Source organism: Pteronotus mesoamericanus, unplaced genomic scaffold, assembly GCF_021234165.1.
Source record: "Pteronotus mesoamericanus isolate MK-2021 breed Mesoamerican mustached bat unplaced genomic scaffold, CSHL_Meso_final contig_66, whole genome shotgun sequence".
In the NCBI taxonomy this organism is placed as follows: domain Eukaryota; kingdom Metazoa; phylum Chordata; class Mammalia; order Chiroptera; family Mormoopidae; genus Pteronotus; species Pteronotus mesoamericanus.
The window spans coordinates 802,475-819,868 of NW_026555230.1; the positions used below are offsets into that span (position 1 = coordinate 802,475).

Consider the following 17,394-nt stretch of genomic DNA (forward strand, 5'->3'; position numbering starts at 1 on the left):
TTTCTTTGTAGGTAATATGCCTTTTCTATTTTGCTTTGTTAAAGATCTTTGGTACTCTTCAAATTCACTGTGTTGTTTTGAACCTATTTTATTATATTGAGATCACAATTCATTATTGAGTTTCAGTAGGTTCTTCAAGCTAAGGATGCATATCTTTCAACAATTCTGAGAAGCTATCATCCATTAGTGCTTTTTTGAGAATTTTATTTTTTATTTAATCTTTATTGTATTTTTCCATTACCATTTACTCTCCTAACACCCCTTTATCCATTATCCCCAGCAATCACCACACTGTTGTCCATGTCCATGAGTCCTTTTTCCATTTTGCTCAATCTCGCCACTCCATAACCCCCACCAGTAGCTGTCATCTGCTCTCCATCTATGAGTCTGTTTCTGTTTTGCTTGTTAATTCAATTTGTACATTAGATTCCAAATAAGAGTAAAATCATACGGTATTTGTTTTTCTCTGACTGGTATATTTCACTTAGCATAATGTTCTCCTGGTCAATCCATGCTTTCACAAAGGGTAACCTTTTCTTCGTTTTTACGGCCATGTAGCATTCCATTGTGTAAATGTCCCATAGTATTAACTACTCATCTGTTGATAGACAATTATTTTGTTTCCCATTTTCTCACTCACTTTAGAATTTCATTAGATTATACTGAAACTTCCCCTTTTATGCTCCTTGGTACATACCCTTTCATGTTTTTAAAAATCATTTTTTCTGTCTGAAAGTTATACTGAGCAATTCTTCTTCATATGTATTTTTCAGTTCATTAATCTCTCTTCAGTGATATCTAATATTCTATGTAACATTAATTTATTTTGAATGACTTTCTTTTACAGAAGGTCTACTTAAAATAGATCTTTTAAAAATCTGCTTTTTCTGGCTCTTATGCCATAATCTCTGGATCTTTTCTCATGTTCTCAATCTCTCCTTTGATGTCTTTATCATCTTAATTATAGTTCCTTTATGATATATTTGATTATTCTGTTATGTTAAGTTCTTGGAAAGAATCTAATTTAGCTATATGTTATATCAGTTGACCATTTTCTTCAGCATTTTGTTATTGTAGATTGTGAGCTTATTTTCAGCAAGCATTTATTTGTGGTCATATCCCTCCAGCATGTTTTTGTGTTTGCTTTTGTAAGTCAGTCTAGAGGTATCCTCATTTTTAGACCAATTTATGTTAATTTCTCTGCTTATAAACTCCAAATCAGGCAAATGGTGTACATTTAACATTAGTTCCATATAAGATTAGGTCTGAGGTTGCTAAATAAATCTCAGTAGAAAAGCTTCCCCTAAACATCTCTTCATTCAGAATTCCTGCTTGGATATACAAGTTTCCTTTTTGAATTTTAATGTTGTGGACTAGTTTTGTCTACTTCATTTTATCTAATTAATCCTTTTGCTGAGGTTGGGCCCTTCAGGATTTTGGTTTTATGTGGGAGTCTAGTTCTAGGATTTTACCTGGCATAGTCCTGCTTTACATCTGTTGTCCTGCTATAATTATTTATAAAGCCCCCTCACAGTCTTCCAGCTTAGACAATAAAGTATATAATATCCTAATCCTTAGGCAGGAGTGTGCTGGGTGTGCTAGAGGAAGAGAAAAGCTAGATTGGGTAATCTGTAGATGGAAGAATGGTTAAAGAAGAGTTTAGACTTATTTTGCATAGCATGATACTCTCAAGGTCCATCTATGTTGCTGCAAATGGCAGTATTTCATCTTTTCTTATGGCTGAGTAATATTCCATTGAGTTGGGAGCACACAATACAACATATAAATCATGTATCATAGAAATAAACACTACAAGCCTATATAATTTTATTACCCAACATTGCCCCAAATAAATATAATTTAAAATAAAACATTTAAAAAGTAAGATCTCAGAGAAGAAGGCAGAAACCAGTTTAAGAAGTTCCTGCTAGGCAAGGGAAGGATATTAGAATTCGTTCCAGGTATGATTGGAGGCCATTAATAGATTTTAAGCCAAAGGATTTTAAGCAGCTTCTGAGTGTTTATTTATTTTCTCTGGCAACCTAGATGTATCCCCATGCCTTATCAACCTATTTTGCCAAACTTTCAGGAAAATAACTCTTTTGTTTAATTTTTTAAATCAATTTTTCATTTACTTATATTTAGAAACAAAACTGATTATTGTATTACAAGGTATTATAGATATTTTTATTGCATTCTAGAGTTATACTTATAATGCATAAGCATAAATAAAAGAATTAAAAGTTAGAAAGCATTTATATAGATATGGAATTAGTACTACCCATGTATAATGTGCATGCTTATTTGTCCCTCAAAAATGTGGGCAAAAAGTTTACATTATACATGGCAAACTTTGTAGTTTAGTGGTCAGTCAAGGATTTGGGCAGAGTTTGTACTCAGATTTTGAGACTAACCTACTCAGTAGTTGTCTTGCTTCCTGGGCCTTCCGCCGGAATTTTCAGGTTTGGGGCTAGCCTTGAGCTATATCCTCTTTGATATTAAACCAATAAGTTTTCTGATTTCTGCCAAATTCCCAATAATCACACAGAACAGTTCTTTTAACTGTGATTTAGTGGAAGACTCCCCTGTTGTTTCTGTCTGCACTTTCTAAACATGCAGTCTTCCTCATGTTTATATAGTGTAGTTGTTAGCTAGGATTTGGGACAGAGTATATGCTCAGATTTGGAGTACCATCTCTATGGTGGCTCTCTTGCTTCTAGGACTCCCAACTCTAAATTTCCAGATTATCTGCAACTTTGTGCCAGTAAGGCTGTTATCATAGCATTTGAGTTATAGGTTTGGAGGAGTGCCTTCAAGAAAGAAAAGCCGCAAGCATAATTTTAATCTGTTGCTCTTACCATCTTTCAAGGATAAACTTTCTTCAAGTTTTGTCTGCTTTCACTCACTTTCCATTGTTTTCAAATAATCTCATTCTATGTAACCTTATATTAATCTATATATTTATTTAAAGTTTATAATTAAAAACTATAAGAAGGCATATGTACATAATTTAGTCTGCTGTTACCAAAACTGTAACATTTATTATTATTTTAATTTGTGTTGATATTAACAGCAATTTTGAAAATGTTCATGTTTATTAGCCATTTATATCAATTTCATGAAATTCCTGTTCATGTCATTTATCCATTTTTTTCTTTGTGTTTTTTTCAAGTAGATCAATGAAATATAATGATCATTCTAGAAACATACATATATATCTGTCTAATAGTGTAATATATGATTAAATTGATATTTCAGGTCAATGGGGAAAATAAGGCTTATTCAACAAATAAGGTACATGGACCACTATTACTTGAAATGAAACAAATGTAGAGCCCTATTAGACACATTATACAAGAAATATTCAGGTGACTTAAAAATCAATATGTACAATCTAAGGAGATTTAGGAGAAAATAAAAACATATTTTTCTTATCCTGAAGTAAACTATTCAAACCCAGAAGCTATAAAGTAAAATATTGACAATATAGATATATTAAGCATTTAAGACTATATAGTAATACACATATAAATAGTTAAAGGACAAATAATAGAATAGGAAAGTATTTATCACACATCAAAAAAGAGTTAATAGTTTTTTTGGGGGGGAAATTCTACAGACCTTTAATCAAAAAATGGATAAAGAATACCAAAAAGTCATTTAAAGATTTTTTTTTCTGTTTCAATTTTGTAAAAATTTTATTTTAATTTACTTTTTCAAATACATTTGTCTCTGCCCCCCCCCCCACCACTTTCCCTTGCTCCCTCCCTCCTTACCTCCCTCAGCTCTTCCTCTTTGGTTTTGTCCATGAGTCCTTGCTATGTGTTCCTTGACTTTCCCCTTCCCTTCCTTTTCCCCACCCCCCTCTCTCCTTCCCTCTTGTCTCTGTTGATTTCTTTTCCTTTCAGTGTTGCTGGTCTTATTTTCCTTGAATCTTTGAATTGTTGGTTAGGTTCCGCTTATAGGTGAGATCATATGGTATTTGTCTTTCGCCCCCTGGCTTATTTATAAAGATTTTTTAAAAGAGTAGAAATTGACAACAAATATACAAAAACTGGTTTAGTTTCAACAAATAATAAAGGAACAATTAAAATAACACATCGTTATCATAATCAGATAAATAAGTATTAAAATATTGGTACTATCAAGTATTGGCTACTGTGATAGGAAGTGTATATTCATATACTCCTTTTCTTCATCATAAAGCAGTCCCTTTAGCATATTTTGCAATGCTGGTTTGGTGGAGGTATATTCTTTTAGCCTCCTTTTGTCTGGGAAACTCCTTATTTCACCTTCCATTTTAATTGAGAGCCCTGCTGGGAGGGAGCCCAGTCTTGGTTGCAGGCCTTTGTTTTTCATGACTTGGAATATTTCTTGCCATTCCCTTCTGGCTTGTAGTGTTTCTGTTCAGAAGTCAGCTGCTAGCTGTACCATGACCCCCTTGTATGTTACTACCTGTTTCTCCCTTGCTGCCTTTATGATTCTCTGTTTGTCTTTGATATTTGCCATTTTCATGATGATGTGTCTTGGAGTGGGCCTCATTGGGTTCCTTTTGAATGGGACCCTCTGTGTTCCCTGGCCTTATGTGGCTTTTTCTCTCCTCTAATTAGGAAAGTTTTCCATAATTACTTTTTCAAACAGGTTCTCTATTGCTTCCTTCTCCTCTTCTCCTTCTGGTATCCATATTATACAGATATTATTATGTTTCAGGTTGCCCTGCATTTCCCTAAATGCATCTTCATTCTTTTTCAGTCCTTTTTCATTTCTTTGCTCTTTCTGGGAGCTTTTTACTACCTTGTCCTCCAGCTCACTGATTCGATCCTCTGTTTCATCTTGCCTGCTTTTGATTCCTTCTACTGTGGTCTTCAATTCAGAAATTGCATTCTTCATTTCCCCTTATCTCTTATTAATAATTTCTATGTCTTTTTCATGCTGACAGAGTTTGCAGTAAGTTCCTCGTAGTTTCCCTGTAGTTTATTGTAATTCTCTCTGAGCTCACTGAGCTCATTGAGCTTCCTTAGAACCGTTTTTTGGAACTCAATATCTGATAGTTTACTTGCCTCTATTTCCTTTAGTTCCCTTTCTGGGGATTCCTCCTTTCCCTTCAACTGGGAGGCGTTTTTTTTTTGTTTTGTTTTGTTTTGTTTTTTTGTCTTTACATTATTTGTGAGAGACTTCTTTTTTTGCTTTTGCTACTTAAACTGACCTGTCTTGATTTCCTGACTTTGTGGTGTGAACTTCTATGGTAGGAGACTGCTGTTTTTCTTTCTGGATCTGCTTCTGATGATTTCAGATGTTGTCCCTGTCTGACCTAGGCAGTCTGTTCGAGACTTCCAGGAATCTACAATCTGTGGCTCTCTCCTTCAGCTGTTAATGTAGTCACTCTGCCTTCAGCAGTCAGGCTTAGACAGCTCAGGGAGGGAAAGAGTCCCTCCTGGGGGCAGTGTTATTGTGTCCTCTGACTTTGCTGACACTCAGAGGAGTGGTCTGCCTAAGCAAGATGGCTGCTGCCTTATGGGGGATGACTCCTTAAAGGGATCCCACCCAGTTCTCTCCCAAAAATCTCCTTCCCCAGTCTCTCCTCGGGCATCTCTAGCCCACTCTGCCCACGCCTTTGCCAGAGACCAGAGTAAGTGGCTGCAAATAAAAATTTATGTATTGGCCCTTTAAATGGCTCTTTGCATCTCCAGCTACCTGTCTCTGGCAGAGAACAACCCTGCCACTTTCCGCAGCTCCTTGTTATCTGTGTACTTTTTGGTCTCTGATGCTGTAGACTGTAGATCCCACTTTTGGTTTGGACCCCAGTCTTCTCAGGGGGGATCCAACTGGCTCTTTCAATATCCTTCTGGTGCTGCCACCCATGGGTGCCCTGCCTGCCTTCTCAAGTCCCTACAGCACTCCTTACCAGTTAGGTTGTGCTACAGCTGGGTATTTTGTGTGTCCCAGGTAATATGTCTCCTCTCTCTGTATTGTTCAGCTGTTTGTTCCAGGAGGTTTCTCCACAATTTAGGTATAAATCCAGACTAGTGTTGGGAGGAGTTCAGTGTGACTTCCAATCACTCCTCTGCCATCTTGAGTGTCCTCTTTCTGTGTTTTTATCTTATCTGTAGGAGTTCCTCATTTATTGAAGATATTAATTCATTAAACATTCTAATTTTGAGGCTCAAATAAGTTTTAAAATTTAAGGTTTTGGATTTATGATTGCTATATGGAGTTTTCATGTTCATATGGGATTTTTTAATAGAATAGACAATGTAAGGAATTTGTTCTTACTAGGGATTGTGCTTCATAGAGAAGGGTGCTCTTGCCTTTTTTATAAGGCAAGGTCTCATGGTTAGCTTTTATGATACCCAGGGCAGTATTTGGAGTGACCTTCCTAAGCAAAACTTGATCGTATATATTATCTCTGTTTTCAATTATGTCCATTTTTCAATCATAGTTATTTGTTGTACTCATCCACAACTATTGTTAATAGGCTGCTGCATCTCTGCATCAGAGGAAATATTGCAAGGTTTTGCAATATTGGAAGGAAATTTGCTGAGGACACTATGGGTCCTTACTAGAACTCTATTCAAATATTCTTCTTTTTTTTTATTTTATCCCTAGGAGTACACCATTGATGTATTTTTTCGACAGACATGGCATGATGAAAGATTGAAATTTGATGGACCCATGAAGATCCTTCCACTGAACAATCTTCTGGCTAGTAAGATCTGGACCCCTGACACATTCTTTCACAATGGCAAGAAATCAGTGGCCCATAACATGACCACACCTAACAAGTTGCTCAGACTGGTGGACAATGGAACCCTCCTCTACACAATGAGGTCAGAAAGTGGCACTCCTATCTAAAGTATACTTGGGGGTAGGACTGAGGTTGAAAACAGCATGCTTTAAGCTATCCATTGAAAATTCTTTCAAGTTTACAAATTATAAATGCACATATAGGTGCATACTACCTGACATATTTTCAGATATACACACTCACAGACATATCTATTATAGACACACATATAAATTGAGAAACAACCATGTGAACATACTCATAAACAAGATATATATTCATGATGTATAAATGTATGCATACTCCAAGACATATGTGGACTAATACAGAAGTATCTACAAATTCAAGAACATTTAAATACACATATTCACAGTCATATACAGATGTATGAACACTGTGGCAGTCAGAATAGGCTAGATTTAAATGTAGCCACAAACTACTCCTGTGATGCAGAGTTATGATAATGAAATGAGATAATGGTGGATATTTTCTGAAATGTACAATGTTACACACACAATATACAATAAAATTACACACAATAAAATTACAGCAATATATATTTAATACCATATTGTATGGGAATGCTGAGGAGTTTGATATAAGTGAAGTTTCTGAAGAACTTAAGAATTTACCTTTTAAGCAGTATAAAATGATTTATGAAAAATATAAAATTGTGCTGGTTTTTATGTTTTGAGGGGTAGAAAGTATGCTATACAGGGTTGGGCAAAAGTGCATTTACAGTTGTTCATGTGGAAAGCCATATAATAATTAATAAATAATAGTACAAGAATAAACTCTTGCATACTCACAATTGTAAGCTTACTTTTGCTTAACCTTATATTATATCTTTTAATTGGTTAAAAGATATATCATAATTTTCTACCCCAAAAGCATAAAAACATCATTATTTTATGCTTTTTATGATTCATTATTATCATTAGAGTTTTTAGGTATTGAATCATGTTTTCAAAAAGAATGACTTTAAAAGGATTTCTAGTTCAATAAGATTCTATGTCCCAACACTAAAAACTTTCTTGGTTCCTGTTTTATGCTTTTTCTGGTTCTTCTGCTGTCAGCTGCCACTTCCTGAAGCTTCCTTTCCCATTAATTAGTGTCAATGTTAAGTAACTGAGTGAATATTTATTTAATAGAAAAATGTGATCCTTTAGTGCAGGTTCTGTGGATATTCAAAATTTATGTATTTGTTATTTTTAATATATGAAGTAAAAAAATAATGCATGCCTGATAAATATGTGGTAAATACATGAAATGTGTTTGGCTATATGCTAGTCCTTTATTACTTTAAACTTGAGATTTATTGATGTTTTTCTTGAAAGTATTTGGGAGGCAAGAGGGTGGCCCAGGAAGAATGAATAGCAGATGGATACTTAAGAGAAAATTTGAATTTATATAGGAGAATCTGATTGACTAGAGGACAAATGAGAATAGAGGAGAGGAGAGAATGGTGGAGAAAAATAAAGAGGATAGAGAGGTGAAGGGAAAATAATCTAGAGATAAGAACAATAAAAGTTAAATTAAATAAAATTAACATTTATTTTATCGATCTCTTCCCGGATATTATATATGTATATTATATGTATATGCATGAGTGTGATCACTTCAGGAAAATTGTTAGAGTGATAAAATAATCATGCCAAGGATCCAGTCATGCAGTATCACTATCATTGAGGCAAAAGGGGGAAAGAGAAACCTGTGGAGACCAAATTTAAAATAAGGATAGTGTTCACAGGACCACTGATATTAATGTCTTGAAAGCTAAGTGTGGTAGTCAATACTGCTACTTTTAATATTTCCAGACTCCTGGGTATCTGGTAGCACTGCACTTCCTTGGAGACTTGGATTTATGCAAGAACAAATGACTTGCTTTGTCTTACCAAATATGAGTAAAAATAACATGTTATTTCTGAGGGAGGATAGGAAAATTTTAAGAACCAGTACATGTGTTTCCATGTTCCTCTCCCCTGGACACAGTGAGTATCATTAGACCAGGTGGTTTTTGACTCTATTACTCTATGTTCCTTATTGAAGATAATATAGAAGAGAGTAACCCTCATCACAACCTCAGAGAGAAAAATAGTGTGAGTGAGAAATAAACCTTTATTGCTTTAGGGTACTGAGATTTTAGGATTGTGTGTTATTGCATACTAATCTAATCTATTATAACTAATATATGAAGAGCAAAGATTTGTTAAAAAGATGACAGTAATAGTAATAATACTGATCATAGCATAATAAGTACAATAGTTAACATCAATATCGTACCTGCAATGTCCAAAGCACTCTTCTAATGATTTTACTTTTATAATCTTTATAACTCTGTGGGATAGGTACTATTATTCCCACTTTACAGATGAGGAATCTGAGACAGACTGGGTAAGAAAATTCTCCAAGACCACCTGGGTGGTAAATATCAAGTCAGCATTCGTCCTTGGCCTGTTTTATTGCAATTCCATGCTATTTATTATTATTTATACATTTGTACAACATTGTTGGCTATTACAGAGAGCTGAATTAATATAGAGAATTAAAAAGTATGGCCCTGGCCAGTGTGGCTCAGTTGGTTGGACATTGTCCTGCAAACTGGAAGTTCGCTGGTTTGATTCCCAGTCAAGGTACATGCCTGGGTTGTGGTTTCAGTCCAAAGTTGGGACACGTGTGGTGAGATAGCTGATTGATGTTTCTCTCTCACATTGATACTTCTCTTCCTCTCTCTCTAGAATCAATAAAAGAAAAAAATTAAGTATGTATTACATTTGGTAACATGGAAGACATTGGAGTTCTTTACATACACTGTTTCAATGTAGTGGTCAGTGTAATGTGAAGTTTTTGGGAGTTGACATAGAGGTAGTGGATATAGTAAACATAGAAAATAGTTTCTGGTTAATCCCCTTATGTTCTTTTATCCATAAACATATATACATGACACACAGACAACAGTGTGGTGATAGCCAGAGGGAAGGTGATGGGGGGTAGTTGGAGGTGGGCAAAAGGGGGCAGATAGGGATGAAAAGATACTTTGCATGGGGTGATGGGCACGCAATGTAGTGTGCAGATGATTTTTTATTAGTTTTACACTTAAAAACTCTATGATTTAGTGAAACAATGTCATCTCAATATTCAATAATAAGTAAGTAAGTAAATAAATAAATAAATAAATACATAAATAAAGGTGTTTTTTTTTTTTTTTAAATGAAAGGGATGGATATATGATAGATACATCCAGGAGTAAAAGAAATATTTCCTATGTTATTTTGAATGGAAAGACTGGTACATATTTGTGAGATAGCAGAAGGGGGCTAGTAGAAAGACAAAGATTGAACATATAGTAGAAACAGGGTTTTGCCGAAATCAAGTTTTCAGAGAAAAACATAAGGAGATGATATCAAAATGATAATGAAAGTTTAACTTGCAAAGGAATTAAGGACACCTATCTTCACACTACATGAGGGGATATGAGGTTAGATATAAATTTTTTTATGGTATTCTATTAAGGTTTTTTTAAATTTTATTTTAATTTATTTTTTCAAATACATTTGTCTCTGCCTCCCCCCTACCACTTTCCCTTGCCCCCTCCCTCCTTCCCTCCCTCAGCTCTTCCCCTTTGGTTTTGTCCATGAGTCCTTGCTATATGTTCCTTGACTTTCCCCTTTCCTTCCTTTCCCCACCCCCCCTCCCTCCTTCCCTCTTGTCTCTGTGATGCAAGGAAAATAAGACAAGCAACACTTAAAGAAAAATAAATCAATAGATATAAATTTTTAAAAGGAGTTGGGGAGGACAAAAGTGTGGTTATAATGTGTGAGGAAGAATTTCGAGAGAATAGAATATAAGTAAAGAACTAGATATAGACACTCTTGTAATAAAGTGCATAAAAGAAAAAAGCTTAAAGAGATGAGGGTGTACACAATTGTGGAAAGAATGGAGTGCAGTGGATATAAAGAGAAGAAGAGGAATGAGGTGGTTGGAGGGATGGAATGATGATGAGGAGGTATGATGGGTAAAAAGCAGTAACAAAATGGAAGAGTAACCCAGGCTGGTGTGGCTCAGTGGATTGAGCACTGGCCTGTGAACCAAAGGGTCACTGGTTCACATTCCAGTCAGGGCACATACCTGGGTTGCAAGCCAGGTCCCCAGTAGGGGGCGCTTGAGTGGCAACCACATATTGATGTTTCTCACTCTTTTTCTCCCTGTCTTCCCCTCTCTCTAAAAAATTAAATAAACTCTTTTAAAAAAAGAAAACGGAAGGGTAGGTAGAGGGAAAAGAGAATGATGGGCATAAAAGGAAATAAACACAGAATGAGAGTAATACATGAGAAAGAATAGAGAATGGATGGCTCGGTGGAGGAAAAATGGAGGAAAAATGAATGGAAGTCACACTGACCTCCTCCCAGGACCAATCTGGAATTACAACTAAATTGTGGAGAAATCACCCTGAACAAACAAATGTACAATAGTGAGAGAGAAGCCTTATACCTCAGAAAGACAGAAGAATCAGCTTCAGTACAACCTGAGAGAGAAGGAGTGCACTGGAGACTCAAGAAGGTGGGCTGGATGCCCACAGGCAGTAGCGCCGGAGGGATAATTAAGTGACTAATTGGATTACCTGAGAAGAGTGGGGTCAAAACCCCAAGCTGGGATCCCTAGCCTAGAGCACGAGAACCCAAAAAGTACACAGATAACAACCAGTGCTGCAAAGAGACAGGGTTGCTCTCTGCTGGAGATGGACGGCTGGAGACACAAAGAGCCATGTAAGGGCTAATGCACAAATTTTCATTTGCAACCACTTATCCTGAGCTCTGGCAAAGGTGGAGGCACCTGAGGAGAGACTAGGGATGAGGAGGCTTTGGGAGAGAACTGAGACATTAGCCCTTGGGATTCTGGTGCTGAGTCATTCCCATACTGCAGCAGTCATCATGCTCATGCAGAAAATTCCCCTCCGAGAAGCAGCAGCCTGAGGGGAAACATAGCTCCAATCCCAGGAATTATTTGGCCCTACCCTATGGTGTTTAACCCTGACTGCTGAGTGCAGATTGACTAGGTTAACAACTTAAAGAGACAGTCACATGCAGAAGATCCCTGGAAGTCTGGAAATGGCCACCCAAGGTCAGCTGGGATCACCATCTGACATCACCAGAGGCGGATCCAGAAAAAAAAATAGTGCAACTACACAACAGCATAAAAGATGTGGTGGGTGGAGGAATCCTCAGCCAACTGACATGAGGAAAGGACACACCAAAGAGTGATACAACAGCAACCAAAACCCAATTACATCCAAAGAGCCAACATAAACGGCATAAAGAACATCCCAAGAGCATTAAATTCAGGAGATCAAGGAGACTACACCACTGAATCTCACAGTTCTCCTACCATAGAAGTCACATCACAAAATAAGGGAGTCAAAAGAGATAATTTAAGAAGCAGAAGCAAACAGGAAGACTCTTACAAATAATAGGAAGACAAATTGGTGAGAGAAAAAGCCACACAAGTCCAGGAAGCACAGAAGGCCCCAATCAAGAGGTAACAAATGAGGACCATCCCATGACACAACATAATTAGAATGGCAAAATTCAAAGACAAAGAATCTTAAAGGCAGCACAAGAGAAACAAGCAGTAACATACAAGGGAGCTCCAATAAGGCTAGCAGCTGGCTTCTCAACAGAGACACTACAAGCCAGAAAGGAATGGCAAGAAATATTCCAAGTAATGAAAATCAAAGGCTTGCAATCAGACTACTCTACTCAGCAAGGCTTTCAATTGAAATGGACGGTAAAATAAGGAATTTCCCAGACAAAAATGATGACAAGTATACACCACCACCAAGCCAGACTTTAAAGGCATGCTAAACAGACTGCTTTAAGAATATGAAGAAAAAAGTGAAAGACAGAGGAACACAAGTACAAAGAAGAACAATGGCAATTAATAAGTATCTATCAATAATAACTTAAAATGTTAATGGATGAAATGCCCCAATCAAAAGGCATAGGATAGCTGAATGGATAAGAAAACATGACCCAAATATATGCTGCCTACAAGAGGCCCACCTCAGAAAAAAAGACTTATACAAACCTAAAGTAAAGGGTTGAAAAAAATATCCCAAGCAAATGGACAGGGGGAAAAAAAAACAACAGGGCAACAATATTTATATCAGACAAAATAGACTTCAAAACAAAGGCCATAAAGAGAGACACAGAAGGGCACTTCAAAATACTGAAGGAAAAAAATCCCTCAAGAAGACATAAATATTGTAAAAATGTGTGCACCCATCATAGGAGCACCCAAATATGTAAGGAAAAAACTTGGAGGACTTCAAGAAAGATATAGACAGCAACACAATTATAGTAGGGGAATTTAACACTCCACTGCCAACAATGAATAGATCTTCCAAATAAAATATCAATAAGGATATTGTGGAATTGAATGAAACATGAGATCAAATTGACTTAACTGAATATATATTCAAAAACGTGTGACACACGTTTTGTCACAAAGAAGCAAAATACACATTCTTTTCAAATGCATATGGAACATTTTCAAAGATAGACCACATGATAGGACATGAAATAAGCCTCTACAAATTCAAGAAAATTGAAATCATAACAGGCATTTTTGCAGACCACAAGGGCTTGAAACTAGAAACCAACCTCAAAGAAAAAATTCAAAAATATTAAAACTCATGGAGACTGAATAACATGATATTAAACAATGAATGAATAAATAATGAGGTCAAGGAAGAAATCAAAAAGTTTTTGGAAACAAGGGAAAATGAACAGACAACAGTCCAAAACCTATGGGACACAACAATGGTGGCCTTGAGAGGGAAGTTTATACTAATACAGGTGTACCTAAAAAAGATAGAAACAATTCAAATAAATGACCTAACTCTACACCTTCTCGAACTGGAGAAGCAACAATGAAAATGTCTAGAGCGAGTAAACAGAAAGAAGTAAGCAAGATCAGAGAAGAATTGAATGACATAGAGATTAAAGGAAAAAAAATCCAAAGGGTCAATGAATCCAGGAGCTGGTTTTTTGAAAAGATAAACAAAGTTAATAAGCCTTTAATTAGACTCATCAGAAAAAAAAAGGATGGGGGGAGAGGACCCAAATAAATAAAGTCAGAAATGAAAGAGGGAAGATTAAAACTGATACCAGAGAAATACAAAGGAGTGTAAGAAATTATTAAAAACAACTATGTGCCAAGAAATGTGAAAACCTGGGTGAAAATGGACCAATTTCTAGAAAAAATATAATCTTCCAAATCCGAATGAAGAAGAAACAGAAAGCTTGAAGAGAGCAGTAACAGCTGATGAAATCAAAGCAGTAGTCAAAAAAATTCCCAGTGCACAAAAGCACTGGACTAAATGGTTTCACAGGAGTATTTTACAAAACTTTTAAGGAAGAGCTAACCCCTGTCCTTCTCAGACTATTCCAAAAATCCAAGACGATGGAAGACTCCCAAACTCTTTTTATGAGGCCAACATCATCCTCATCCCAAAACCTATGAAGATACAACAAAGAAAGAAAACTACAGGCCGATGACACTGATGAACATAGATGCTAAAATATTCAACAAAATATTGGCATATCCTTTCCAGCAATACATTAAAAAGATCATACACCACAAACAAATGGGATTCATCTCAGGGATACAAGGATGGTACAATACTCACAAATCAATAAACATAATACATCACATAAAAAGAAAGACAAAATCACATGATCATATCATTAGATGAGGAAAAAGCATTTCATAAAATACAGAACCCATAGGAGAAAAACAGTCAGCAAAGTAGGAACAGAGGAAGGATACCTCAACATAATAAAGGCCATATATGAGAAACCTACAGCCAGCACCATACTCAATGTACAAAAACTAAAATCTTTCCCACAAAGATCGGGACAAGCAAGGATGTCCACTTTCACCAGTTATATTGAACCTAGTATTGGAAGTCCTAGCCACAATGATCAGGCAAGAAAAAGAAATAAAAAGCATCTAAACTTGAAAGGGGGAAGTAAAACTGTCATTATTTGCACATGACATGATAGTGTACCTAGAAAACATTATACACTCCACCAAAAAAATACTTGACCTAATTGGTGACTTTGGCAAAACAGTGGGGTACAAAATCAATATTCAGAAATTGCAGTCATTTATGTACAACCAATAAAAAAATGAGAAACAGAAATCAGGAAAAAATCCCATTTGCTATAGCTACAAGAAAAATAAAGTACCTAGGAATAAACTTAACCAAGGAGGTAAAAGACCTGTATTCAGAACAGTGCACAACAATGACATATTTCACAGAAACAGAACATTTGAAAAATTCATATGGAAACATAAATGACCCTGAATACTGCAGAAATTTGAGGAAGAAGTATAAAGTAGGAGGAATATAATATCTGATATTGAACTACATTACAAAGCCACTGTAATCAAAACAGTCTGGTATTGGCATAAGAACAGACCCATAGATCAGTGGAACATAATAGAGAACCCAAAAATAAACCCATGTCTCTAATGTCAATTAATATTCAACAAAGGGTGTAGAAGCATAAAATGGATTAAAAATAGCGTCTTCAACAAATGGTACTGGGAGATCTGAACAAATACATGCAAAAGAATGACACTTGACCACCAGTTTACTGCATACACAAAAATAAATTCAAGATGGATAAAAGACTTTAAGTCGTAACGACATGAATGCCCTAAAAGAGAACATAGACAGGAAACTCTCACACATTTCACATTGCAATATTTTCACCAATATGTTCCCTACAGCAAGGGACATAAAGGAAAGAATAAACAAATGAGACTTCATCCAAATAAAAAGCTTCTGCATGACTAAAGAAAACAGCAAAATGAAAAGGGAACCAATCATATGGGAAAATATATTTGGAAAATACCTTGGATATGGGTTTCATCTCCAAAATATACAAAGAACTCACATGACTCCACTCTAGGAAGACAAACAATCCAATTAAAAACTGGGCTAATGACCTGAACAGACACTTCTCCAAGGAGGACACACAAAGGCCTGTATACACAGGGAAAAATACACAACCTCAGTAGCCATTAGAGACATGCAAATAGAACCATAGTGAGATACCACCTCACACCAGTGTGAAGCGGCCATTATTAATTAATCAACAAACAAGAAGTGCTGGGAGTTTGTGGAGAATAGGGAACCCTAGTACACTGTTGGTGGGAATTCAGACTGTTGCAGCCATTGTGGATAACAGTGTGGAATTTCCTCAAAAAACTAAAGATGGAACTGCCCTTTGATGCAGTGATCCCATTGCTGGCACTATACCCTAAAAATCCTGAATTGCCTATTGAAAAGAACCTATGCACTCAAGTGTTCATAGCAGCACAATTTATACTAGCCAAGTGCTAGAAAACAGCCTTAGTGACCATCAGTAAATGAGATGGTCAAAAACAGTGGTACATTTACTCAATGGAATACTATGTAGCACAAAGAAAGAAGGATCTCCTACACTTCACTACAGAATAGATGGAACTGGAGAGAATTAGGCTAAGTGAAATAAGCCAGGCAGTGAAAGAGAAATACCATATGATCTCACCTATAATTGGAACCTAAACAAAAAAAAACAAACAAGCAAGCAAAATAGAACAAGAGATGTGGAAATAAAGAATAAACTGAGAGCTACCAGAGGGGGCCAGGAGTGGATAATGGGGGACAGAAGGGGAAAGGTCAAGTCAAGGAACATGTATAAAGGACCTGCGGACAAAAACAACAGAGAAGGGAGGGTTGAATAGGGGACGTGGGGTGGCAGGAGGGAAAGTGATAGTGGGAAACTGAAGAACTGTACTTGATCATCAATTTAAAAAGTGAAAAATTAAAAAAATGAAAGAAAAGATAATGGATAAAAGAACAGGACAGTGGAAACACGGGACATAAAAGAAAAAAAATCTATGGAGGATAAGTTTGAGGTTTGGAGGAGCAGTAGAAAGGAAAGAAGAAAGGAAAGTTGGGATAGGGATGTTGAACTATGAAGAAGACTGAGGATGCAGACTCAGGAGGGCAGAAGATGAAGCTGACCAAAGGATTAGTCACCTGAAAATACAATTGGATGAGATGGAGGTAGATGACAATTGGGTCCTTCATTTTGATCTGAATTGGACAAGAAAATGGAGTTTGGGGAGATAGGAGTCGATGAAGAATGTCCTTGTGCTTATTCTTAAGTACAGAATAGAGGTGGTACAGAAGTTAGAAGTATGATGAAGCCATTGGTTCCCTTACACAGTATCTAATTCACACTGGACCCAGGGAAATGGGTCTGGAGAGAGAACAAGGTTCAAGACTGAAAATAAAAGCTGGGATCTAGGCCTTTCTCAGAAGCATGGAGTGGCAGTTTGTTTTCAGACCAAGAGCGAGGAAGAGAAACACTGATGTGAGAGAGAAACATTGATTGCTTACGTACCCCAACTGGAGACTGAATGTGAAACCAGGCATGTGCATTGACCAGGAATTAAACAGGCAATTTTTCACTTTGTGGGATGATGCCCAAGCAACTGAACCAACAGGGGTTACCAGAGAAATACTGTGGGTAGAAAACAAAGATACAATCGCA

At 36.4% G+C, this 17,394-nt stretch overlaps 1 protein-coding gene across 1 annotated transcript in view; it reads left to right on the forward strand.

Annotated features, from left to right (window-relative positions):
• The window catches only part of GABRA3 (gamma-aminobutyric acid type A receptor subunit alpha3), a 274,150-nt gene that overhangs the window by 102,793 nt on the left and 153,963 nt on the right, over window positions 1-17,394 (forward strand). The window contains exon 4 of the mRNA XM_054581798.1: window positions 6,607-6,827. Within this exon, the coding sequence (XP_054437773.1) occupies window positions 6,607-6,827 (221 nt within the window). The remainder of the gene's footprint in view (window positions 1-6,606; window positions 6,828-17,394) is intronic.